This window comes from Caenorhabditis remanei, chromosome V, assembly GCF_010183535.1.
Source record: "Caenorhabditis remanei strain PX506 chromosome V, whole genome shotgun sequence".
NCBI lineage: Eukaryota > Metazoa > Nematoda > Chromadorea > Rhabditida > Rhabditidae > Caenorhabditis > Caenorhabditis remanei.
In genome coordinates, this window is record NC_071332.1 from 3,590,356 (window position 1) to 3,616,854 (window position 26,499).

Here is a 26,499-nt window from a genome sequence, read left to right on the forward strand (position 1 = left end):
CACCTCCACTAACGAAATTCGATTTTTTCCATGAAATGTCATGAAATGTAAGATTTGATACCAATAAGAAAAATTCACTCAAAAAGAATAAATCTCTCATTTTAGACCATTTTTTCAAGTATTTCTGCGAAATATACTTTTCGGAAATTCCACAGTTATTGAATGAAGTCGGAAGTTAAATTCTTTACTTCCGACTTCCGACTTCCGGAAGTCGGAAGTCGGAAGTCAGAAGTGATTTTTCTTATCCGGAAGTCGGAAGTCGGAAGTCGGAATGATAAAAATGCCCGGAAGTCGGAAGTCGGAAGTGGGAAGTCCGAAGTCGGAAGTCAGAATTCCATGCAACTCTGTACTGTATGTCTCGACAGGTAACTCCAACTCGACCCGGGATCCTTCCCTAGAGAGAGTCTACACTATTACCTTCTTTTCCCTCCTCTATCTCTCATAAGATTGTCTGGCCACGCCCACTGGCAGCGCGAGCAAAATATTTTCATTCTTTCCCTCATTTCCCAAAAAGAAGCCTCGTCTTGAAGTTTCTTCTTTTTTTTTCCTTCTTTCCAAATCATTCGAGAAGCTTCTTACATTTTTCTCCCCATTGCCACTCTTTGGGAATCTTTACTAAGAAGCTTCCTCCCTTTCTTTTTCCCTCATTGTTATGCTCACATCTTTTTATCTTTTATAGTTATATAATAAAAGGTTTAATTATCCAAGTTTGAGGAATCAAAAAAAAAACTCTTTGGTTGAGAGCGAAGGATCCGCCCAGGAGAGCATAAGAACCGCCCGATCAATCAGACACCTTGTTGTTTTTTTCTTTTCCCACTAAAATACGAAAAGTCAAAAATCAAAAATATATACTTCCATTTCTCTATTTCAAATCTCGAGGTATGAAACTCCTACAATATACGGGTCTCACTTTGGTTCCGGTAGGTTTTCACAGTTAAAACTAAAGTTGAGAAGATACTGAATCTATTTTCGCTTTTTAATGAGTGTCTATTTAATTAACTGGTGTTTACATATACAATAGCCGGACGTTTGGAAAATTAACGGATGTGAATCATTCATTGTTTCAGCAGTTTCTCGTTTTTTTTTTAATCACGCTCCTTTATGAACACCCGTTAAACCATAAAGTACCTTAGTCGATGACATGAGAAGTTAAAAAAATAGATTCAGAATCCTCTTGACTTCAGCTTTCTAGTCATGCAACTTTCTTCAGGTCACATTGTTCGGCGTCACCTGTAATGGCTTAGTAGTCCTTGCCATCCTTACCAACCGAACTCTCAAAGACTCATTTGTAATTCTCACTGGAAACCAGGCGATCTTCTATTGGATCTTTGGGATGGTCTATGCAATTTATATAATCCCAATGCTGGTGGTGTAAATTTTACCTGAAATTTATATTTATATTAAGGTTAAGGTAATTTCAGCGACTCAAAATTCATGATGGAAAAGTCCCATTATGCTGGATATCTGTTACTGATGTGTTATGACGTAGGTGTTCAAGCACATTTCTTAGTAACTGTTAACCGATTTTGTGCGGTATTCATGCCAATGGTTTATAGGAGTTTATTCAGGTGGGTAAGTGCGCTCTATTGATGAAATGAGTTGTTAGACTTTATTCCATTTTTTTCCATTTTTCAGCGCCAAACTTACCAAACTAGAAGTATTTACATCCTTCCTTATCTCCTTTACCACGCTCACTATATTCTTCCAGTTTTGTAAGTCCCGCCCCTCCCTTTCTTACCATCCAGTTTTTTTCAGTACCCTGTCGTTGCTACTACGGTGAGGAAGACCTCAGCTTCATCTTCAACGATTATCCAATCTGTTGGGATTATGACGCCATAGATGCGATTAAAGTTTGTTCGATGTGCCTTTTTAATGTGATAGTTGACACAATTACTATCTGGAAAGTGAGAAAGATAAGAAGCTCGCAAAGGACGACAAAGTTTCAGAAGAAGGAGATTGACTATTTGCAACAGGTACAGTACAGTAACCAAGAGTGGTAACTATGGTTAGAAAGCTGAGAGATTACAAATCTTTCAACTCTAAATTCTACAGTCACAGACTATCTTAAAAAACCCCTCCTTAGCACTATTCATTCTTAAATTTTCAGTCCTTCGTCCAAGCTCTTTTCATCTTTATATCCATCCCTGCTATCTACATTGTCCCATTTTTCACTACAACTCCTCTAGCCAATTTCATCATGAAGACTTTATTTTGGGGATCCATTCATGCTGTCGATGGTGCATTAACCCTATATTTCAATGCCGAAATCAGAAAGTCGCTAGCTAAGCAGTTCAACCTTAATAAAGTAGTTCCGGAATCAATGCAGAGGGCTAGTTGATTTTTGTAAAAGTGAAAAGAACTACGTTCTCATGTCTTGGTAAAGTTATAAGTATTTATTTTTGAAATAAACGGTTTAGTACTAACAAGTTGAAATTTGCTTCCATGTTTCGTATTTCATTGTCTTTTAGGTTTCTGAAATAGCGAATCATCGTGTTTCTTGAAAAATATGTCTAGCTAAAAAACCAAACAGAAACTAGTTCCGGTTAGTAAGAAATTTAAACTTTTCGGTTCAATGCGTGTGAAACTGAAAACAGCAGGCATGACGTGTAAATAAGAGCCATAGCCTAGAACAAATATTTTAAACAATTCTTTATCTCATATACTGATCGGTGTAATAAAGGGTAACCCAGTTGGTGAAGGAGTAGATGGGTTCATGATGAGTATTGAAAACTGGGGAAGCAATAGCTAACCATAAAACAACACGATAACAGTATCGAAGTTGTATAGTGAACCGGAAATTAAAAACTAGTGAGTTTCCACTGTCTGGCGTCGTCTGGAACGGAAATTATACCGGTTTTTCGAAGAATTATGGCACAAACAACGATGTATACGTACAGAACGGTGATTAGTTATGCACGGAGTATATAGACCTAAAGAAGCGTATCTTGAAGCTTAGCATCGTCATCAAAAAATTGTAACTAATAAAAGGATAAAAAGATGAGGGATAAAACTAGGAAACCAAGAAATCGTGGAAGAACGTTTTGAACGTTATTCCTTCAAGAAAGTAACATTGTTCGACACGTGTTCGAATAGACACGCTCTCTTGAAAATCAACATCAAATATTTTCTTGAGAGTCTACTCAAATTATTCTGGAACGTTGACAGAGTTGAGCAGGAATTCCGCCTTCCGCCTTCTGCTTTCCGCCAAATAAATTTTCTTTCCGCTTTTCTCCTTCCGCCTTCCGCCATTTCAAAAACCGCATTCCGCTCAACTCTGATGACGATGTGTGTTCTGGTTGTGATATGTTTTCATATTCGAATGGATTTGCCTAGTGATTCATAACCTATTTCTGCGCCTACTCAGATGATAATGCCAGGAAGTCTGTCAGGTATATTAGATGGTCACGTCACTAAATACATGTTTCAATTTCAGAAGCGAGATGCATGAACAATACCAACTCGGCAAATGTCGCCAAGTCTAGGCCAAACTCTGCGGCTGTACAAGTCTAGGCGCAACCTTCCACCAGTCTTGGCCAAACTTTGGGTGATCAGAGCCAATGATAGAGGGTCACCAAGTATTGGCCCAATGTTGGATATTGATTTTCTCTTTGGCAGCCACTCATTTAAATTTATTTGATTTTTCTGTTTTTACCCATTTTTACGAGTTTTCGGTATTTCCCTTGTTGCATTTATCATTCCGAACTTTGTTTCCAAAATATTCAGATTTATATGTTTTGAAACTTCAGAGAAACTCAATGGGTTCACACCGGAACATCACTTTCAGTGAAGAGGACAAATTGTTCCCAAAAAACGAAAACTCGGATTCGCAAAAGTAGCAGTATTTCTCGGTGAGCTAATAACAATTTGTAGTTCCAAAAACTTATAATTGTATTTCTAGAGAACCTAGAAAGCTGTCAACTCAGCTCAATCATACGGAAACAACGGAAGGAAATTTCAAGAACACCGCCAATGGAAAGTTAATAAATGTGAGAATTATTCTTGAAAGTATGAAATTTTATTCTTGAATTTTAGAGCTCATAATCAATCGGATTTCTGGACAACGTCTACATCACCTATGTTATCATCCCCATCATCTTCACCTACATCAGATCCGAAGGAATAATAACTGACTCGTTCGAAATATATAATTTTTCTTTGTTTTTAACATGATTGTCCTTCGTTTTTTGTTTTAATAAATCTAATAAATTTATGAGTTCTAATGAATTATATTTAAGCAAAACAGGAGAAAATCAATAAGAAGCTGTTCCAGGGCCTGGACCGCGCTTTCACCAAGCCTCCCACCAGTCTCCCACAAGCCTCCCACAAGTCTTGGCCTGCTTTTACGTAACACTTGTGGGAGATGTGCGCCTAGACTTGTGAGAGGCTCGTGCTAGACTTGGCGACACTTGCCGAGAAGTGCATTCCAACGACGTTCCCTTATTCGTACTTTCCCCTTACGGAGAACGAGAAAATAACACGAAATTCGTTAGATTTCAAAGCCTCATTTGTTTATTCGGTGATATGGGAATTATGAAGCTATAGTACTCGGTAAACTCGTTCAACTTTCTGCAGCAAGTTAGAGGTTCTGGCGACTTTCTGCAGCACGATGAAGGCTCTGACGACTTTCTGGAGAAAGTTGGCATGGTCCTTTGACTTTCTACAGCTAGTTGAACTACGGTAGGCGTACGACCTGATTGTCGGTCTCTATACTCGCAACTTTCTGCAGCAACTTGCCACCTCTCCCCTTTTTCGGGGATATCGTGTGGGTGCCTCCGACTTTCTGTAGCAACTTTAAAGCGAAGCGTGTCCTCGTTGCGTGCTTCTGAGCTTTTTTTAAAGAGATATTTTCTAATTTTTTTTCCGTTTTAAACCGATTTCGTTATTTTTCTGGTTTTCTGACTTTAACTTAACAGGATCTTTAGTTCCAGCACAAGGAAAATCATGGAACAGAAACTCCGAAGAGTCGACAGATTTCTCACAATAATAGTTAGCCCGATGCGACGCCATGAACTTTGTTGTCATGTCGATGAGAGATCGAGTTGTATAAACATCTGTGTTTCGTCCAAGTGATTGGTTGAGACGTTCAAATGGAGCCGCACTTGACAGCATTGGGCTGCTTTCGAATCGTATATTTGGAACCATGTGATCCAGGATAATCTAGAACAAGTTTTTCAGGGCTGTAAAACGTGACGAACTTACGTGAAGCTTCATTGTGAATAGTAAAGGATACGCGATTCCCAACAAATTCCGTATCACTTGAGACAAGCTTTCTAAGAAGTTACAGCAAATGTAGCCAGTTCCAAAATGATCGTAACATTTTCCATCAGAAAGCAAGTAGAATATCTTCTTACCAATGGATCATTCGATGATACACTTCTGGTGAGTCATTTTCCACTTATCAAAGAGTGTAAAGTTTTTTTCAGAATCGTGGATTAAAAAGCTCATCATTGTCCTCTAGACTCTGCGATACACCACAATATAAAGAGCGAATATCGGAATGTGAAACCAAATACCCTGATTACATTACATTACTTTTAACAATGAATACCGATGGATTCAGAAAACGTGGAACTCTAGGTTTGACTGAAATTAACTTGTGTTGAATACAATTTTTGTTGCAGAGGAGAAGTATGGCCAGTTCTATGAAAAAGAGTTCCTTTGAAGAGTATCGTCCGGAAATCGCGATGATGTCAGCAATCATGCTAACGACTAACAAGCCGAATGATTCGGATTTTTCGAGTATTTTTGAACGTCTCAAAAACAAAATCGACGATACAACTAAAAACCCTATTCATGTTTTAATCAGAAATGTGAATTACAAAGTACGACTTGAAATCTATCAATGTGTATTAGACATGGACGCTAGCAAGAAGATTTACGGGTATCCTTGTTGGCAGTCATATGAGGGGTGCTCAAGATGCTCTGTTCGCGGTTCTCGAGAACGAACGAAAAAGGGAAGTATGATTTGTTGGTTTACACAAAGGGAGACAGTGAAATATAATGATCTTATTTCTCCTGAAAGTGAGTTGTTGGAAGAGTAATTGTGCCGTAGCTTTGTTCTCAGATGTGAAGAAAACAAGTCTCCCTCCTCCCTGGAAACATGGTTATGACGGCTTACATCTAATTTATGAAGGAAGTAGTCGGGACATGTTAAAGGAGTTATTGGGAAAAGGCGGAAAATTGATGCATGATATCAATCAAAGCGAGAGGAAACGGTGGGAAGTCCGTGTAGACAATCGTCTGTTTTATAATCTATAATGTTGTGTTTTTAGAATGTTCTAAACAGCTCCAGTGTTCCCAAAGGCCGCTCATCGACAAGTCTAATCGATCCTATTACTCTCAACAGTAGAACAGGAAGAGAAGTGCAAGAGGTTAACTATCAGTTGATAATATCAGAAATAAAGTTATGTATTCCAGATGTACAATCAAGCTCTTCCAACATTGTTGATTTGCTGTGAAAGAGCGGACACCTGGCAAGCCGCCGTATTATTTCACTGGCTTCTCACCAGAATGACGACAATTCCATCTTCGATACTTCGATACTGTTATCGTGTTGTTTTATGGCTAGCAATTGCTTCCCCAGTTTTCAATACTCATCATGAACCCATCTACTCCTTCACCAATTGGGTTACCATTCATTACACCGATCAGTATATGAGATAAAGAATTGTTTAAAATATTTGTTCTAGGCTATGACTCTTATTTACACGTCATGCCTGCTGTTTTCAGTTTCACACGCATTGAACCGAAAAGTTTAAATTTCTTATTAACCGGAACTAGTTTCTGTTTGGTTTTTTAGCTAGACATATTTTTCAAGAAACACGATGATTCGCTATTTCAGAAACCTAAAAGACAATGAAATACGAAACATGGAAGCAAATTTCAACTTGTTAGTACTAAACCGTTTATTTCAAAAATAAATACTTATAACTTTACCAAGACATGAGAACGTAGTTCTTTTCACTTTTACAAAAATCAACTAGCCCTCTGCATTGATTCCGGAACTACTTTATTAAGGTTGAACTGCTTAGCTAGCGACTTTCTGATTTCGGCATTGAAATATAGGGTTAATGCACCATCGACAGCATGAATGGATCCCCAAAATAAAGTCTTCATGATGAAACTGGCTAGAGGAGTTGTAGTGAAAAATGGGACAATGTAGATAGCAGGGATGGATATAAAGATGAAAAGAGCTTGGACGAAGGACTGAAAATTTAAGGATGAATAGTGCTGAGGAGGGGTTTTTTAAGATAGTCTGTGACTGTAGAATTTAGAGTTGAAAGATTTGTAATCTCTCAGCTTTCTAACCATAGTTACCACTCTTGGTTACTGTACTGTACCTGTTGCAAATAGTCAATCTCCTTCTTCTGAAACTTTGTCGTCGTTTGCGAGCTTCTTATCTTTCTCACTTTCCAGATAGTAATTGTGTCAACTATCACATTAAAAAGGCACATCGAACAAACTTTAATTGCATCTATGGCGTCATAATCCCAACAGATTGGATAATCGTTGAAGATGAAGCTGAGGTCTTCCTCACCGTAGTAGCAACGACAGGGTACTGAAAAAAACTGGATGGTAAGAAAGGGAGGGGCGGGACTTACAAAACTGGAAGAATATAGTGAGCGTGGTAAAGGAGATAAGGAAGGATGTAAATACTTCTAGTTTGGTAAGTTTGGCGCTGAAAAATGGAAAAAAATGGAATAAAGTCTAACAACTCATTTCATCAATAGAGCGCACTTACCCACCTGAATAAACTCCTATAAACCATTGGCATGAATACCGCACAAAATCGGTTAACAGTTACTAAGAAATGTGCTTGAACACCTACGTCATAACACATCAGTAACAGATATCCAGCATAATGGGACTTTTCCATCATGAATTTTGAGTCGCTGAAATTACCTTAACCTTAATATAAATATAAATTTCAGGTAAAATTTACAACACCAGCATTGGGATTATATAAATTGCATAGACCATCCCAAAGATCCAATAGAAGATCGCCTGGTTTCCAGTGAGAATTACAAATGAGTCTTTGAGAGTTCGGTTGGTAAGGATGGCAAGGACTACTAAGCCATTACAGGTGACGCCGAACAATGTGACCTGAAGAAAGTTGCATGACTAGAAAGCTGAAGTCAAGAGGATTCTGAATCTATTTTTTAACTTCTCATGTCATAAGGTACTTTATGGTTTAACGGGTGTTCATAAAGGAGCGTGATTTTAAAAAAAAACGAGAAACTGCTGAAACAATGAATGATTCACATCCGTTAATTTTCCAAACGTCCGGCTATTGTATATGTAAACACCAGTTAATTAAATAGACACTCATTAAAAAGCGAAAATAGATTCAGTATCTTCTCAACTTTAGTTTTAACTGTGAAAACCTACCGGAACCAAAGTGAGACCCGTATATTGTAGGAGTTTCATACCTCGAGATTTGAAATAGAGAAATGGAAGTATATACTTTTGATTTTTGACTTTTCGTATTTTAGTGGGAAAAGAAAAAAACAACAAGGTGTCTGATTGATCGGGCGGTTCTTATGCTCTCCTGGGCGGATCCTTTGCTCTCAACCAAAGAGTACGACGATTCCTCAAACTTGGATAATTAAACCTTTTATTATATAACTGTAAAAGATAAAAAGATGTGAGCATAACATTGGGGAAAAAAGAAAGGGAGGAAGCTTCTTAGTAAAGATTCCCAAAGAGTGGCAATGGGGAGAAAAATGTAAGAAGCTTCTCGAATGATTTGGAAAGAAGGAAAAGAAAAGAAGAAACTTCAAGACGAGGCTTCTTTTTGGGAAATGAGGGAAAGAATGAAAATATTTTGCTCGCGCTGCCAGTGGGCGTGGCCAGACAATCTCATGAGAGATTTTTCTCTTGAAGTTTCTGAATATTTGCGAAAAAATCTAGTTCCGACTTCCGACTTTCGACTTCCGGATTAGAAATTTTATTTCCGACTTCCGACTTGTTGTCAACTGTACCATGCTTTGCATTTATTTGACAACTTGAAAGCACTTTAATCTCTTTACGGTTTTGTTACGGTTTTGCCTACAAAACTAGAGTCATTAAATGCTTTTATTATTTCCGGTTTACTACTATATACTTCCATTTCTCTATTTAAAATCTCGAGGCATGAAACTCCTACAATATATGGGTCTCGAGTGTTTGTTTAATTAACTGGTGTTTACATATACAATCGCCGGACGTTTGGAAAATTAACGGATGTGAATCATTCATTGTTTCAGCAGTTTCTCGTTTTTTTTTTAAATCACGCTCCTTTATGAACACCCGTTAAACCATAAAGTACCTTAGTCGATGACATGAGAAGTTAAAAAAATAGATTCAGAATCCTCTTGACTTCAGCTTTCTAGTCATGCAACTTTCTTCAGGTCACATTGTTCGGTGTCACCTGTAATGGCTTAGTAGTCCTTGCCATCCTTACCAACCGAACTCTCAAAGACTCATTTGTAATTCTCACTGGAAACCAGGCGATCTTCTATTGGATCTTTGGGATGGTCTATGCAATTTATGTAATCCCAATGCTGGTGTTGTAAATTTTACCTGAAATTTATATTAAGATTATATTAAGATTAAGGTAATTTCAGCGACTCAAAATTCATGATGGAAAAGTCCCATTATGCTGGATATCTGTTACTGATGTGTTATGACGTAGGTGTTCAAGCACATTTCTTAGTAACTGTTAACCGATTTTGTGCGGTATTCATGCCAATGGTTTATAGGAGTTTATTCAGGTGGGTAAGTGCGCTCTATTGATGAAATGAGTTGTTAGACTTTTTTCCATTTTTTTTCCATTTTTCAGCGCCAAACTTACCAAACGAGTAGTATTTACATCCTTCCTTATCTCCTTCACCACGCTCACTATATTCTTCCAGTTTTGTAAGTCCCGCCCCCTCCCTTTCTTACCATCCAGTTTTTTCAGTACCCTGTCGTTGCTACTACAGTGAGGAAGACCTCAGCTTCATCTTCGACGATTATCCAATCTGTTGGGATTACGACGCCATAGATGCGATTAAAGTTTGTTCGATGTGCCTTTTTAATGTGATAGTTGACACAATTACTATCTGGAAAGTGAGAAAGATAAGAAGCTCGCAAACGACGACAAACCCGTTAAACCATAAAGTACCTTATGACATGAGAAGTTAAAAAATAGATTCAGAATCCTCTTGACTTCAGCTTTCTAGTCATGCAACTTTCTTCAGGTCACATTCCTCGGCGTCACCTGTAATGGCTTAGTAGTCCTTGCCATCCTTACCAACCGTACTCTCAATCACTCATTTCTAATTCTCACTGGAAATCAGGCGATCTTCTATTGGATCTTTGGAATGGTCTATGCAATTTATATAATCCCAATGCTGGTGTTGTAAGTGTTACATGAAGAAAATATTATATATGTATATTATGATTGAGATAATTTCAGCAACTCAAAATTCATGATGGAGAATTCCCATCATGCTGAATTTCTGGTACTAATCTGTTATGATGTATCGATCCAGGCTCATGTCTTGATAACTGCTAACCGATTTTGTGCGGTATTCATGCCAATGGTTTATAGGAACTTATTCAGGTGGGTAACTGCGCTCTAGTGATAAACTGACAATTTTTCAGCGCCAAACTGACCAAACTAATAGTCCTTACATCCTTCCTTATCTCCATTACCATTCTCACTATTTTCTTCCAGTTTTGTAAGTCCCGCCCGATTTCTCACCATCAAAGGCCTCTTTCAGTACCCTGTCGCTGCTACTACAGTGAGGAAGCCCTCGGCTTCACCTACAAAGATAATCCAATCTGTTGGGATTATGCGACCGTAAATACGGTGAAAATTTTAACGATGTGTATTTTTAATGTGGTAGTTGACACAATTACTATCTGGAAAGTGAGAAGGATAAGGAGTGCCCAGGGGGTGACAAAGATACAGAAGAAGGAGATTGATTTTTTGAAACAGGTATGTATGTACAGTAACCCAGAATGGTGAATATGGTTGGGAAGCCGTACTCAACTCAAGAATCTTTCACCTGATACTTTCAAGTCTGTAGATTCCGAATCTACAAAAAATTCTGCTGAATCCTTCTGTGTCCCGAGTTATAAGCCGCCAAACTGATGTTGTGTTTGGCTATGTTAGGGTAGACATTCCGACTTATAACTCGGTTTACTAAAGGATTTAGCAGAATTTTATTTCAGATTCGGAATTTACGGACTTGAAAGTATCAGGGGTCAAATTCTTGATCCGTTCGAAAAAGGACACTCCGAGGATTTCCCTTAAATTTTTAGTCCTTCGGCCAAGCTCTATTCCTCTTCATCTCCATCCCTGCTTTATACATTGTCCCATTGTTCACCACTACCCCTCTAGCCAAATTCGTCATGAGAACCTTATTTTGGGCATCTACTTATGCTGTCGATGGAGCACTAACCCTGTATTTTAATGTTGAAATCAGGAAATCGCTAGCTACGCAGTTCAAGCTTAATAAGGGAGTTTCCGGACCAACGCAGGGGATTATTGGATTGCTATAAAAGTGAAAAGGATTACGTTAAAAAAAATTTCATTATCACATCAGAGAAAAAAAATTATCACATCAGAGAATCGATGGAACCAGAACAATCATGGGGTATTTATATAATTCCGGTGAGTTTCATATATCTACATTTGTTGGATTATGTATAGCTAGTTGAATTCATTTCTAGCTGTCACTTTTGGGAGTTAGCTGTAACTGGCTGATCGTTTTTGCAATCTATTCCAACAAATCTTCAAGACACTCGTTCTCCCTGCTCACCGCTACTCAAGCAGCTGCCAACGGTCTCTTTTCAGTACTATACCTACTTTACGTCTGTCCGATGATAGTTTTGTAAGGAAACTTGAGTTAGAAAAGAGTAGTAATCAATCGTGTGTTCTTTTAGTGACTTGCAAGTTTTAAGAGACAATTCTCATCATGTGGGATACGTGTTGCTTATCTGCTATGACGTGAATATTCACATCCATGTGCTCTCGACAGTCAATCGGTTTTGTGCTGTATTCCTGCCAATTATGTACAACAATGTTTTCAGGTATGTTAGAAGTTTTGGAGCGAAATTCTAGACCTGTAATTATAGTTTTCTCAACTATGGGACTCACCTTCATATCAATTATATTAACCGCCGTCTTATTCTCTCCAAACGTGGCTTTCGTTCCAAGTTTCTTCTGGAGATCCGATTCCACATCTTGCCACGTCACATGGGTCTCCAGAATACCATCAGACTCTTCATAAAGCGACATGTTGTTCAAGAAAAAAGTGAGAGAGAAAGAAACACCAATTTATTTATATACACTATCAGATAAGATTACATCACACGAGTTTTTTTTCACTCGACCAGAAGTCTGTTCACCTAGACTTTCCATGTTTTAGGTGTCTGGCTTTCATAACACGGACTCATTTCCTCGCTTTTACATTTCAACATTATCACATCAGAGAATAAATAGAACCAGAACAATCATGGGGTGTTTATATTATTTCGGTGAGATACATATATCTATATTTTTAGGACTATATCTAGTTGAATTCATTTCCAGCTGTCACTATTTGGAGTTATGTGTAATTGGCTGTTACGAAGGTTTTCGTTATGAAGATATTCGAAAATGGTAAGTGCTGGTAGATCATTTTAAAATTTCGCACAACCCTGGTGTGGATAATTTCTGTTTCGTTTTGGGGCGGAGCCTAATACGGAAGCAAAAAATCTTTCTCAAGTCCTCAAATTGATTAGTCGTACGGAATAAAAAAAATATAAATAAAAAAAAAAGGACACATTTTTTCAAATGGATTATTTGTACAAATGTTCAATAAAATCTTTCTCAAATTTATCAATCTTTCATTTTAAAACCTTCAATTTCAATCAAACTCTCATAAAATCGGGGAATTTTTTCAAATTCAACTCATGAACTTCCAGCACATCGTCCATAAGTGCAGTGATCTTCTCCAAAGTCTCCTCTTTCTCATTTTCAGTCATTTCTCCGTTTGCCATGAAGGATATTGAACCAGGGATAATTAGCATTGCAGCCATTGGGAAGTGAAGATTATACGAGTCTTGTAGTTCTTCGAATGAGAAAATCTCTTGTCCATGGACCTCTGTGAACGTCTGATGGTAGAGTCTCAAGAGTTCCGGTCCTTTCTCACGGCGGTCCTGGAAGAAAGGAGGGATTGCATAGATTGCATTGTTGAGATTCAGACAGTCAGAACTTCTGTTAGACTCCTCCCCTAAAATAGGGGGTGGATCTCATTCTGAAACTGTTAGTACAGGTCATTGTACTCAAAAGCATCGGTTCCAGTTTTGTTTTGGGGCGGGGCATAAAGACGATCGCAGGTTATCAAAAAGTTACGCTGAGGAGAAATAAAATTATGAGCAAAGAACAGTTGTTACCAGCTATGATTCATAGCTTTTAACAATTAGCAAGACGATCTGTTCGAGAAAAGAGAGATACGAGAAACTTCTACTACAAAAGAAAATAATCGAGTTGATTTTCTGATTCATTTTCGGGGGTATTTGAGTTTAGAACTTGGAAGAATAGAACTGCGGCAAAATAAAACTGTGAAAATATAGAACAGGAAAAAATAGAACTGAAGAAAGTGGAACTACGAAAAAATGGAAGTGTTAAAAAATAGAACTCTAGTTCGAATGGAGCGCGTTTGCATTTTTTTGCAAAAAATCAATTTATTTTTGACTTTTCTCAAATAAATTCTTTTTTTTTCAACGAATAATTGTTCAAATTGAAAAAAGTCGTTCTGATTCTTCTAAAAAAATATATGCAAACGCGCTCCATTCGAACTAGATTTCTATTTTGTAGCAGTTCCCTTGCGTTCAGTTCTATTTTGTTGAGTTCTGTTTTGTAGCAGTTCTAACTTTCACTGTTCCACTTTGTAACAGTTCTATTTTTTTCCGTTCTATATTTTCACAGTTTTATTTTGTCGCAGTTCTATTCTTCCGAGTTCTAAACTCAAATACCCCTCATTTTCTCCATTTGAACTTAACTTCCAGATGTTTTATTGTTTCAGAATTCTTTGCAGCTTCAAGCTCCTCCCACTTGCATTTTTGTCCTTTTCTTCGCATAGTCAGGGATAAGACCAACGACACATGTTTGTCTGGCTTTCTCTCTCTCTTTTCTCACACTATTCCACTATTTTTCTGTGAGACAAGAGACCCAGACGTCAACAATCAGCAATGATGATCTTCTTTTTATTTCGCCTTCTATTTAAAGTGTGAATTTTTCGTTTTCTTCGTAGTTTTTGATATGTTCCCTCTTAACGTTATCAGTTTCTTTTTCTGGAAGCATTTTCACTATTAAAAAACGCAAACTGATGTATGTTTGTTTGTATGTCGCCGACACTACCGCCCTCCCTACTGAACCGATTTTCTTTAAATTTGGACCAAAAGATCGGAAATTTTCTCTTATTGATAACCGTCTTTTTTCTTTTTTCGAAACGTCGTCTCTTCTTTTCTCGCCCTCTCTCTCTCTTTCTCGCTTTTATTTTTATATACACGAACGAATTTCTTCATTGATTGTTCTGAAATCTTAAAGTTTTTAGGATCAAGTTATTGTCATCGCCTTCTGTCTCTATATTGTCTTATCGAATTGCATCTGCTCATCCAACAGAGATATCGGGATTAAAGATGCCGATAGTAAACACAACAGAGTGTATAATTTGTTTTAATGAATACGGTAAGCTATCTTTTTACTTTTAATATTGGAAAAAAATGCTCCTGAATTACAGATTCGGATTCACGAAAACCTTGCGTCGGAACATGTGGTCACTCAATTTGTGAGGATTGTAAACATCAGATGGTCTCCACAAAATGTCCGCAGTGCAACCGAGAAAAGGCTTTTGAAATTACCATCATTAATTATCAAGTGTTGGAACTAATTAACCATTTCAAGATCATGGAAGCGGGCTGTTCATCGTCAGGGCAATCGTCATTAGACGATCTAATAGTGAGTTTTCAATCAATTCGCACAGTTTAATTATCCGTTTTTCAGGATCTCGACGAAGGAACTTGTAGCGAATGTACATTAAGGTCTCGACATCTTCGTCTTTGTATCACGTGTGCGGTAAAAAGACAAAGTACCCGCTTCTGTTGAGGAGAAAATTAATCAAATGCAGAAAAACGCTGACCAAATATGCGAAGAATTGGCTGATAAATTCAAGGGAACAATTAACTCGCTTAAAAAATACTTTGAGCACTTCAACCTATTGCCCGCTACCGAAAGAAAAATCGAAGCAAGAATAGAAAAAGTCAATGATACTATGTCATTGGCGAGAGATGCTCTGAAAAGACTGGACTTATTGAATAAGGAGTTTGAAGAAAGTGCAGATGTAGTCAAAAATAATGCAAAAGCAGTCACAAAAGCTACTACCGTGTTTGTGAATATGGATCCAGTTCTTGTCGCAGGTGAGCTATTTTTTTATATAAATAAAAAATAAGTATTCGTCGTTTTTATCAATAAATCAAGAATTAATTCCATTAAAATTACAAAATTCTTTCAGACCGAAAACAAAGTGCTCGCGAGCCACTTCTCGCTGGTCTCTTCAAAGACAACGTTTGGACGCCACTTGGACGAATGCCGAACCCAAAATCAAACTTTGCGGTGGCGAGTAACAAATCACAAATCTTTGTTGTCGGAGGAATATTTAACGGGTCCCGACTTCAAGAAGTCGAATTGTATGATACGAATACAAAGTCGAGAAAAAGTGTAAGATTAATGGCATAGTGTCTTCTAGATAATCCTTGGAATTTCTTATAGTGTGCTCCAATGAAACGTGGCAGAGCTCGGGCATCTGCCGGATTTCATAACAACAAAATCTATGTCGCTGGAGGATACAATAGCGATTATATGGATTCTGTCGAAGTTTTCGATCCTGATCATGAAACTTGGGAAGATGGACCGTCACTTCTGAGACCTCGTGCGGATGGAGCTGTAGTTTCGTGTAATGGAGCACTTTTTGGTATTGTTTTAGATATTTTTGAACATATTTTTTTATATTGACATTATTCAGTTCTCGGAGGGTTCAATGGAAACGATAATGAAGAGGAGATCGAACAACTGATGGAACAGACGCAAAAATTTGAAGTGATTGGTGAAATACGAGGGAGTCGAGCGGGATTTGGTGCATGCGAATTTCGTGGAAGAATATATATTGCTGGGGGATGGAATGGCACAAGTGATACGTTGAGATCTGTCAGAAGTTACGATCCAATAACTAATTCGTGGAGAGAGGAACCATCAATGAATAGAGCCAGAAAGTATTTCACACTTTGTGCAAGGGAAAACACGATTTATGCTATCCGAGTGGGTCCAGATGATTCCAGTGAGATCAACGAAATTGAGAAGTTTGATGTGGAAGGACAAAAGTGGAACCTCATACCGCATAACAATCAAGACTCTAAATAATGAACTACTCACTTTCTCTTCCTGAATACCTTTGTCAGACTGCTGAATTCTCCCCGAAGACCCATGAATCTTATTGTAAGGTATTCTGTCGAAACCTTAAGCCTAACTCGGCTCCTGAAGTTTTCCCAGAGTCATCAGGAATATTTAACCCGCTCAAAGTGTTTATTTTCAGGTCGAAACTGCTCGCTTTCGCTCACAGTCTCTCCCACACAATTCCTAGACCTGCAATCGTCACCGTCGTCACTGTCGCGCCTGCCGTCTCTTCGAGTCAACGCTCACACCCTATCCGTCCACTAATACGTCTTCGACGTATCTGACGTGTTTCTCGTCACCGCGCACGAGAAAGGCGCTAATACTACAGCTGATGTTCATCAAATTGGAACGATGATGTTTTTATATTTTTGTTTTGTTTTTCATTGATTAAAAAAAAATTTGTTGTGTCACCCAAAATTTTTGGGACCATTCTTTGCGGTTGGGAGCATTCAATTCCTTGGGATCGTTCTTTTATTTTTTGGGACCGTTCTTTGCGGTTGGGACCATTCTTTGCCTATTGAGCCAAATAACGTCTTCTGAGACAGAAACACGGATAAATCATATGGGAATCAACAACGTAAAATGGGGGAATCGGCAAAGCTGTTTTATTTTTATTTTTTCTATTTTTTCCTAATTTTGAAACTTGCAAACACGTACCGATTTCATAATTGATTGTTCTGAAATTCGTATCTTTGAAAAATCGAGTCTGACTCATTTTCCCAATTCGAATTGTATTTTGCATTGTTTCAAACTGCTTTGCGACGCGACTTCTTCAAGCTCCGACCATTCCCTTATCAGCGTTGTGTTCACCTTAAAACTGCCGAAAAGAGCGGAGCTAATCAAAGTTTAAACTGTATTTGGGAAAGTAAAAACTTGTTAATTTCTATTTATAATTTCTTTTCCCTCCCTTAAAATAAATAGCGAATGAAATTCCAATGACACATGTTTGTCGGTCTGAATTTCTCTCTCTCTCATTTTCTCTCACTATTCCCCTATTTTTCAGTGAGACGAGAGACCTAGGCATTAACAATAAGCAATGACGATTTGCAAGATCCTCTGTTCATTTCCCTTCTGTGAGGATTAGAAATTTTTTTTTTCACAAACACAAAATTTGCTCACTCTTAATCGTTATCAGTCTGTCTCTCCTTCTCCAAACATCATTCTCTATTATTTAGAAAGAGGGTTGTCATCAAACTGCAGGTTTTCAAATAGTACCTACTTTTTCCTTTTCTATTACCTCTATCCTGTGTTTCATAATATTGCAACCATTATATACCGAAGTCAAGTAATCTGTATCTTCACAATTTTCTTGCAAACTCTTTCAAAATAGTATAACGACTCAGAAAAAAAAATTTGCTTTTCTTACCAATTGATTGCCTTTCTTCAAAATACTTTACTAAATTCGTTTCTTGCAGGTTCACTCAAACAGTCAGATTGAATAAAAGTTTGGATTCTTCGAAACAGAAGAACCAACCTGCCGACACCACGGGTTATCAAAGGAGACCAGCATTGTTAAATCGATTCACTAAGAAGTTGAATTTGTTGAAAAAACTTCAGAACTTAAACTCAGAACAAGAGAATAACTCGAAGAAGAAGAAGAAGACTTTCGAGTACTGGTGGTTTGGGAGGATGAAGTTCAGAGAAATCAAATAAGGATCGCATTTTTGAAAAAGGATTTTGGCTACTGCTAGGTTTACAAGAAAAATTGGTAGCGGTTATTTTTTGGTGTTGCTGGGTTGACCATCTGTGAGTTTTTCAAAATCAATTAATAAAAATTTTAAAGAAATACAAAGCCAACAGAGTTTTAGTGTGCCAGATCTTAATTCGCGGTCATTGTTCTTGTTACTCCTGCACACTCGTACAATAGTTTTTGTGGCGTAATTTTGCGTAGTTTTTTAGTTTTTTTCGGTTTATATCTAGAAGGTTTTAATTATCTGAGGAAATAACAGATGACCTAAAGTTCAATATCAAAAGATCATATCACATGACATTTTGACATATAAAAGAGGCGAGAAAGACAATATCAAATCTTGATGACTCATTAATCTGAGGAATTTGTTTTGTAGTTGTTTAATCAAATTTTGTTCGGTTACATATTTATAAACCTAAGGCCTGAAAAACAAATCTGAACTGATTTTCCGATATAATCCAATTTTTCGAATGGTTTTTTCTTGTTTGCGCATCTCCCTTTTTTACTGTAAATTATGTACCAAAAGATGCTTGTTTGGTTGGTATCCAAGGCTTCTTCAAAATAGTTTACTAAATTCGTATATTGCAGTTTCACTCAAACAAGGGAAGTTGAGGTTCTGAAGAAGTCAAAAAAGGATCGGATTTTTGGAAAAGGATATTGGTTACTGCTAGGTTTACAAGAAAAAGTTCGTATCGGTTATTTTCTGGTGTTGCTGGGTTGACCATCTGTGAGTTTGTCAAATTTTTTCAAACAAAAAAGGGAAACAAATCTGAACTGATTTTCCGATATAATCCAATTTTTCAAATGATTTTTTCTTTTTTGTGTATCTCCGTTTTTACTGTAAATCATGTACTAAAAGAGGCTTGGTATCCAAAGCTTCTTCAAAATAATCTACTAAATTCTTTTCTTGCAGGTTCACTCAAACAGTCAGATGAAATAGAACTTAGGGTTCTTCGAAACAGAAGAACCAACACGTCGTGGCGACCGATTATCAAAGAAGACGAGCTTTATCGAATCGATTCACTAAGAAGTTGTAATTCAAAAAACTTCAGAACTTAAACTCAGATCAGGAGATTAACTCGAAGAAGAAGACTTTCGAGTACTGGCGGTTTGGGAAGGTGAAGAAATTGAAGTTCAAAGAAATCAAAAAATAATCGGATTTTTTGAAAAGGATATTGGTTACTGCTAGGTTTACAAGAAAAAGTTCATATTTTCTGGTGTCGCTGGGTTGACCGTCGGTGAGTTTTTCAAAGTTATTTTTGAAAATTAAAAAAAAATCCAACAGAATTTTAGTTGGCCAGATCGTATACAGAAGTTCCATGACTAATCTTGATTTTATATATTATGAATTCTATTCTTTCTGAGCAAAAAACGCTCGCTCCGCCCCCTGGCGGCGGCCACGCCCATTTCTTGCGGAAGTGTTCAAAAATTGAAATGGCAGTGGGCGTGGCTGCCACGTGGGGGCGGAAAAAAAAACTGTCAGAAATCGCGGCCGATCGCGGCTTTCTAGAGTTTCACCTGAAAACATGAGCTTTCCTTGCACAGAAAAATTTGAGTTCATAATAACCCAGAAGTTATTCAAACCTAATTGACTGTCTCTTGGAATCTTTATTTTTGCTCAACGATCAATTCTCATGATCAATTCCCGATCATTGCAGACATGACTGACAATGGCAAACTCATAGACTTGAAGAACTTGTTTTGTAATTGTTTAATCAAAATATTTCAGTGAGCCGTTTCTTATTGCAGTTTACATTTTTTGGTGTTCCTATTGTGTTCTTTCTTATTTCTTTTTAGTTTTTTTGAGTTATTTTAACGGAATTCGAAGAAAGCTGGAAATCCGCCAATATGTTTTCGCATCTGTACATTTTTACGTAGAATCGTGTGTGATACGGAAGTTGCCCGCCCCTAATCCATGAATTCTTTTTTTCGCTGAAATTCTCTTTTTTCCAATTAATTTCTGGATTTTCAACGAAAATCTTTATGTTTACTTGGTTCCGAACAGTCCACTTAGCTGATTTTGAACAAAATATGTATAGTCATCGATTTTCGAACTTAATTAAACTTCTTTACTTATTTTTTCCGCTAGTGAACAAGAAAACATACATTTCACTCTCCAAAGAATATGTTAATTTATTTCACTTTGTGGTATTTATATTGAGTTTTCACCTTTGATTTGCATCACGCAAACAAAAATCCAGAAAAATCGATAAGTCTCACCACAAACTCTCGCACTTCTCGTTTTCCTTCAATTTTATTTTTGTTTTGCAGAAAGAAACAAGACGGGTTGGCGAAGGAAATATGTCCATCGTTAACACAACAGAATGTATAATTTGTTATAATGAATACGGTAAGGTGGCTTTTTGCTTAATTTTTTTAATGTTCTTGAATTACAGATACTGATTCACGCAAACCGTGCATCGGAACATGTGGACACTCGATTTGTGAACGTTGTAAACATCAGATGGTCTCCACAAAATGCCCGCAGTGCAACCGAAAGGAAGCTTTTGCAATTACCACCATCAATTATCAAGTTTTGGAACTGATTAAGCACTTCAAGAGCATGAAAGCGAGCGGATTAGACGATGTCAGTTTTTAGTCAGTTTTCACAATGTTGCTATCCGTTTTTCAGGGTCTCGACAAAGGAACATGTTGTGAATGTTCACTTAGATCTCGAAAACTTCGACTTTGTATCCCGTGTGCAGTGAAAGCAGGGATATTGAAACATGACGGAATGAAGAAGGAGTTTGTCTTGAATATCGAGAATGATGATGTAGGAGCAGCTCTGCAGAGAGCCAAAGGAATCGCAATTTGTGCAGATTGTGCACTCGATGGAGTTAAACACAAAGGCCACGAGATCTTGCAATTGGCTGTTTTAAGAAACAATTTGGAAGGCAGAATACATGAAGACGTCGAATCACAGTGCAAGAAACTGATTGATAAATTCAAGGGAGCATTTAACTCCCTGAAAAAATACTTTGAAAGATTCCATCAATTGCCGGCATCTGAAAGACAAATACAGTTCAATAATATTGAAACCATCCTGGAAAAACTCAATGATACAATTAGTGAAGTGAAACAGGATGGCCACTCAGCTCAGCAATGCACAGTTTTGCAATCGAACATTGAAGACAGAGACACGACTAGTTTAAAAGAGAGAATCGATCAGCTGCAAAATATCGGTGGTCAAACTGTTCTGGATCTACAAAATACGTTTGCAGATACGGTTGAAATACTCAAAAATAAACGTGTTGAATGCAACGCATCACCGACTGAAGAGAGAAAGAAAGATCTGAAGGATTATGAAGAAAAAGTTGAACAAATGTTAAATAATCTATCGTCGGTTACAAAAAAATTTGATATATCTCATCTGGTCGATCCAGTTCTGGTTGCAGGTAAGTGTAGTGAGAATAATAGGTGAAAACAGTTAGCTGATTTTGACAGAAAAATTTCGCATTAAAAAAATATTCGGAAAAGTTACAGTATGTCAAATGACAAATGTCTTAGAATCAGATTGAAAATTGAACATGTAGGGCAAACTTGTTTACTTTGACTATGAAATATTGAACGTTTCCAGAACATATTGTCAAAAACGAGTATTATCGGTTCGCGATCTATTGCCGGGTTGGGTTAAAGGTGCATCGAAAATTTTCTTACTGCAGTAAATTTGATGGGGTTTCAAGAAAAAAAAGTAATCGACAATATAAAAAAAGTAACAAAGCATTTTTCACGAGAAACCCTATAAAATTAAACACACTAAAAATTTTTCGCACCAAGACCCATTCAAACAACTAGATGCTCCTTTTACGTTAAGACTCCTTTACGTTAAGACACTTGGACGCCAGTCGACACAATTCCAAATCCAAAGCCTCACTTTGCGGTGGCGAGTTATGGATTACAAATCTACATTATTGGAGGAATGAATAAAGGGTCCTGGCTTCGAGAAGTTGAATTGTATGATAAGAATAACAAATTGAGAAAAAATGTAAGATAAATGGCATAGTGTCTTCTTGATAATCCTTGGCATATCTTACAGTGTGCTCCAATGAAACGTGGCAGAGCTCGTGGATCTGCCGGATTTCATAACAACAAAATGTATGTCGTTGGAGGATACAATAGCGATTATATGGATTCTGTCGAAGTTTTCGATCCGGATCATGAAACCTGGAAAGATGGACCGTCACTTCAGAGACCTCGTGCGGATGGAGCTGTAGTTTCGTGTAATGGAGAACTTTTTGGTATTGTTTTAGATATTTTTGAACATATTTTTTATATTGACATTATTCAGTGCTCGGAGGATTCAATGAAAAGTGTTATGAGGAGAAGATCGAAAAACTGATGGAACAGGCGCAAAAGTTCGAGATAGTTGGGGAAATGGAAGGAAGTCGAGCGGGATTTGGTGCATGCGAATTCCGTGGAAGAATTTACATTGCGGGGGGATGGAATAGCTCGTGTAATATGTTGAGATCTGTGAGAAGTTACGATCCCATAACTAATTCGTGGAGAGATGAACCATCAATGAATAAGCCCAGAAAGTACTTCACTCTTCGTGCAACGAGTAACTCGATTTATGCTATTCGAGGATGTCCGGATAATTTCAGTCAGAACAACGAAATTGAGAAGTTTGATGTGGAAGGACAGAAGTGGGACCTCGTACAACAAGTCTCTAAATAATGAAGGACTAACTGGACTAACTGGAAAATCCCCTATCTATGTTTGATCTTATATCTATGCTTGATTAATTCGTGTATGTATACGTGTACTGTAGGATAGTGTCACACCATCGCTAGTGTTGCCCTTAATTGTTGAATATCAATATGAATATACTGTAGGATGATGAAACTGAGTCACTTTGAACTTTCATGTATATTCAATTTAATTATGTATAGTCTGTAATAAATGTATAACAATACCATTTTATAACATTTTCCTTCTTCACATACACTATTTTCTTGACACAAAAAAGGAAATTCTAAAATTTTGTACTTAAAGCTTACAAAAACGTCAGTAACATTTGCTTATGTTGCAAAGAGATTTGGAATCAGCGTAAAATTTCCTATCAAATAGCCTTACTCTCCTTTCACCACGCCAAATTTGTAGAGGCTTCCTATTTCTGCATGTACGACAGTCCTTGTTGCAGGATCCGCTGCCAGAAATTAACATTTTCGGGTCCAAAGGTTCATCGGTAAATAGGTGAACAGCAGAATGTGAGAACTGATCGAGATAAGACGACTTCTGACAGATTTTCCTTTCTTTTATGCACAAAGTGATCCAGATCCTACTCCAAGTCATACGTCGGAAGTTTTCGACTCTGAAAAGATGAACCTGTAATCATAAGCATATATCCACTAACTGCCTTCATTCTTCATATCGCCTATCTCCGAACTTGTCAAATTTCGGTCCGGCCCGGCTTAAAGAAAAGGTACCTATTTTTGACCGAATTTTTAGAATTTTTAGAAGGTTTTACATTAAAAAATTCAATTTCTAGATGCATAACTAGCTTTTGCTGGTTTCAAAAGTATAGTCAAAAATTCGACGTTTTTGGAAAAAAGTTAGGGCCGGCGAGCCGGGCCGAGACCAATTTCGGCCCGGCCCGGCCCGTGACAAGTTTGCCTATATCCAGTATATCTAGCCGCAGGGAAAAAAGCCGAATAGAGGCTATTCAGATTCATATCGCTCATCCCTGAATGACCTTCACCCGCAGTGACCACAGAGAGGAGACTACTACGGACCTTTTTATTGTACTTCCCTTATTTCTCCGTTTCATTCTTTCTTTGCTAACGGTGTGTTTCATGACAGCATTTTAGGGCATGTTCGCTATTTTCAGTTGAAAATGTGGAAGTATGTGTCACACTGATTGTCACTTTTGTACGGGCGGTTCCTGGTGTAAAGTGCAGTTGCTTCTGTTGGTTTTCATTTGCACCTTCTTCAATTAACTTTTATACAGAAAAAATAGCAAAAAAAGTTAATTTACAGACATTCCAAACCATGGTCGCGCCTATCTCCCACTCCCCAACTAAGAAGCTCAATACGAATCTCGATCTGATACTCCAACAATTTCCTTCGTCTGAACAAAAGATGCAGGTGTCTGAACAAGGATTGCATCCAGCTAGCGACGAATTGTATTTGTTGGAAAAAGCATTTGTTTATGAATGGGAAATGCAACGGAATGAAGTTAAACAACGAACTATTGATTTTTGTTATACTGTAAGTTGCACAACAGTGCGAGGCGTAAGGTGGCGGAAACGCGCTCCGTCGCACAACGTTGTTAAAAAAGACTTGGCTGACATGGAATGATCGCGAATTGATATGCGTGGTTTTGGCTCATTATATTTTCAAACGAACACCCATGCAAAAGTAAAATGTTCCTGAAAATATTGTGTTTTGTGCTATCATAGTTTTTGAGAAAATTGAATTTTTGAAAAAATGATGAAAAACGTTTTCCGCGAACTTCAAACTTTCATAACTTGCTTCAATCCAACTCAAAATGGAAGATCTAAAAAATAAAAGAAAGCTAAACTCTTCTAGTTTTAGAAAACAATAACATAAAAATGGTACGAACTTTAATAATATGAAATTAGAAACAAAATAACACTTTTTCTCCAGTACGTAAAAACCGTATAAAAAATTCTAACCGTAGAAATCCATTGAAAATAGTGTCATAAAGTAGTGAATGCATAACTTTGTTGAAAACACTCATAAAACCCCGAGGCACTCCAAAAGCAGAAAAAATATAGAAAAAAATTTGAATTCAAAAATTTGAAAAAAATTGAAAATTACATTATTCCATGAAAATATGTATAGAAATAATATAATTTTGTCTCAAAATTTAATTTTTTGTATCTTTTCCTTTATCTTGAAACATAAACAAACATAATGTGAAGTGTTTTGGCTGAGCTATAATAGCTTGAATTGTGAATAACTTTAAAAAATTAACACTGGTATTATCCGGCTTCCATCAACGACTTTCTAAAACATTTTATAATTTTATTTAATTATTCGAATATATCTGGTTTCTAGCTTTTTAAAAATATTTGCATTTTTGCTGTACGTCACGATTGAAGACAGTTACCATTATTTTTGTGAGGTCAGGTGTGAACAGGTAATTACAAGGTGGCTATTCAGTATTGTGACTTGTGTTTCACTCCATATCCAAAAATTAGATGCTTACAACTAGAGTTCATTTTGTTATATAACAGAATACAATTTTAAGAGTAAGTTTTTCACAAAAATAATCTATGCTTGATTGCGTGGAGCGTCCTCTACTTTTGATGACAAGATACCAGACCACGGAATCAAACATAGATTTTTTTGTAAAAAAACGTATGGTGTTGTATTTTGTTAGATAATAAAATTAATTTTAATGTATGCATCTAATTTCGGATATGGAGTGAAACACAAGTCACAATACTGAATAGCCACCTTGTAATTACCTGTTCACACCTGACCTCACAAAAATCAGGGTAACTGTCTTCAATCGTGACGTACAGCAAAAATGCGAATATTTTTAAAAAGCTAGAAACCAGATATATTCGAATAATTAAATAAAATTATATAATGTTTTAGAAAGTCGTTGATGGAAGCCGGATAATACCAGTGTTAATTTTTTAAAGTTATTCACAATTCAAGCTATTATAGCTCAGCCAAAACACTTCACATTATGTTTGTTTATGTTTCAAGATAAAGGAAAAGATACAAAAAATTAAATTTTGAGACAAAATTATATTATTTCTATACATATTTTCATGGAATAATGTAATTTTCAATTTTTTTCAAATTTTTGAATTCAAATTTTTTTCTATATTTTTTCTGCTTTTGGAGTGCCCCGGGGTTTTATGAGTGTTTTCAACATATTTATGCATTTGCTACTTTATGACACTATCTTCAATCGATTTCTACGGTTAGAATTTTTTATACGGTTTTTACGTATTGGAGAAAAAATGTTATTTCGTTTCCAATTTAAAGTTATTAAAGTTTGTAGCATTTTTATGTTATTGTTTTCTAAAACTAGAAGAATTTAGCTTTCTTTTATTTTTTAGATCTTCCATTTTGAGTTAGATTGAAGCAAGTTATGAAGGCTTGAAGTTCGCGGAAAACGTTTTTCATCATTTTTTCAAAAATTCAATTTTCTCAAAAACTATGATAGCACAAAACACAATATTTTCAGAAACATTTTACTTTTGCATGGGTGTTCGTTTGAAAATATAATGAACCAAAACCACGCATATCAATTCGCGATCATTCCATGTGAGTGCCAAACTCAAATTTAACGTTTACTTGTCGTATCTTCTTCACTTCTAGCAATCCGTTTAAAAAATAACGAAAAATTCAAAAGTTTTTGTTG

At 36.8% G+C, this 26,499-nt stretch overlaps 8 protein-coding genes across 8 annotated transcripts; 4 read left to right on the forward strand and 4 right to left on the reverse strand.

The window, feature by feature from the left end:
- Positions 1-4,493: 4,493 nt before the first annotated feature.
- GCK72_017075 (uncharacterized protein) lies at positions 4,494-5,211 on the reverse strand (the record flags this gene model as incomplete). The annotated part of the gene is made up of 3 exons (XM_053731868.1): positions 4,494-4,626; positions 4,901-5,157; positions 5,200-5,211. The coding sequence occupies 3 exons, from the start codon at positions 5,209-5,211 to the stop codon at positions 4,494-4,496; spliced, it is 402 nt and encodes a 133-aa protein (XP_053580781.1).
- Positions 5,212-5,304: 93 nt separating this feature from the next.
- Positions 5,305-6,663, forward strand: GCK72_017076 (uncharacterized protein; the record flags this gene model as incomplete). The annotated part of the gene is made up of 4 exons (XM_053731869.1): positions 5,305-5,379; positions 5,622-5,822; positions 6,273-6,371; positions 6,418-6,663. 4 exons carry the CDS (start codon positions 5,305-5,307, stop codon positions 6,661-6,663), a joined length of 621 nt encoding a protein of 206 aa, XP_053580782.1.
- A 312-nt stretch (positions 6,664-6,975) lies between these two features.
- GCK72_017077 (uncharacterized protein) lies at positions 6,976-8,427 on the reverse strand (the record flags this gene model as incomplete). Its single annotated transcript, XM_003093760.2, has 6 exons — positions 6,976-7,206; positions 7,341-7,558; positions 7,602-7,678; positions 7,746-7,892; positions 7,943-8,103; positions 8,389-8,427. 6 exons carry the CDS (start codon positions 8,425-8,427, stop codon positions 6,976-6,978), a joined length of 873 nt encoding a protein of 290 aa, XP_003093808.2.
- Positions 8,428-9,618: 1,191 nt separating this feature from the next.
- GCK72_017078 (uncharacterized protein) lies at positions 9,619-11,529 on the forward strand (the record flags this gene model as incomplete). Its single annotated transcript, XM_053731870.1, has 7 exons — positions 9,619-9,752; positions 9,821-9,897; positions 9,941-10,035; positions 10,221-10,381; positions 10,627-10,703; positions 10,746-10,963; positions 11,290-11,529. The coding sequence occupies 7 exons, from the start codon at positions 9,619-9,621 to the stop codon at positions 11,527-11,529; spliced, it is 1,002 nt and encodes a 333-aa protein (XP_053580783.1).
- A 73-nt stretch (positions 11,530-11,602) lies between these two features.
- On the forward strand, positions 11,603-16,432 carry GCK72_017079 (uncharacterized protein; the record flags this gene model as incomplete). Its single annotated transcript, XM_053731871.1, has 11 exons — positions 11,603-11,641; positions 11,701-11,861; positions 11,914-12,060; positions 12,563-12,631; positions 14,571-14,704; positions 14,757-14,974; positions 15,020-15,091; positions 15,144-15,432; positions 15,528-15,733; positions 15,785-15,986; positions 16,038-16,432. The coding sequence occupies 11 exons, from the start codon at positions 11,603-11,605 to the stop codon at positions 16,430-16,432; spliced, it is 1,932 nt and encodes a 643-aa protein (XP_053580784.1).
- On the reverse strand, positions 11,927-12,268 carry GCK72_017080 (uncharacterized protein; the record flags this gene model as incomplete). The annotated part of the gene is made up of 1 exon (XM_053731872.1): positions 11,927-12,268. The coding sequence occupies one exon, from the start codon at positions 12,266-12,268 to the stop codon at positions 11,927-11,929; it is 342 nt and encodes a 113-aa protein (XP_053580785.1).
- Positions 12,883-13,336, reverse strand: GCK72_017081 (uncharacterized protein; the record flags this gene model as incomplete). Its single annotated transcript, XM_053731873.1, has 2 exons — positions 12,883-13,244; positions 13,297-13,336. The coding sequence occupies 2 exons, from the start codon at positions 13,334-13,336 to the stop codon at positions 12,883-12,885; spliced, it is 402 nt and encodes a 133-aa protein (XP_053580786.1).
- Positions 16,433-20,456: 4,024 nt separating the features above from the next.
- GCK72_017082 (uncharacterized protein) lies at positions 20,457-22,829 on the forward strand (the record flags this gene model as incomplete). Its single annotated transcript, XM_053731874.1, has 6 exons — positions 20,457-20,505; positions 20,552-20,742; positions 20,788-21,550; positions 21,986-22,140; positions 22,192-22,393; positions 22,444-22,829. The coding sequence occupies 6 exons, from the start codon at positions 20,457-20,459 to the stop codon at positions 22,827-22,829; spliced, it is 1,746 nt and encodes a 581-aa protein (XP_053580787.1).
- Positions 22,830-26,499: the final 3,670 nt, after the last annotated feature.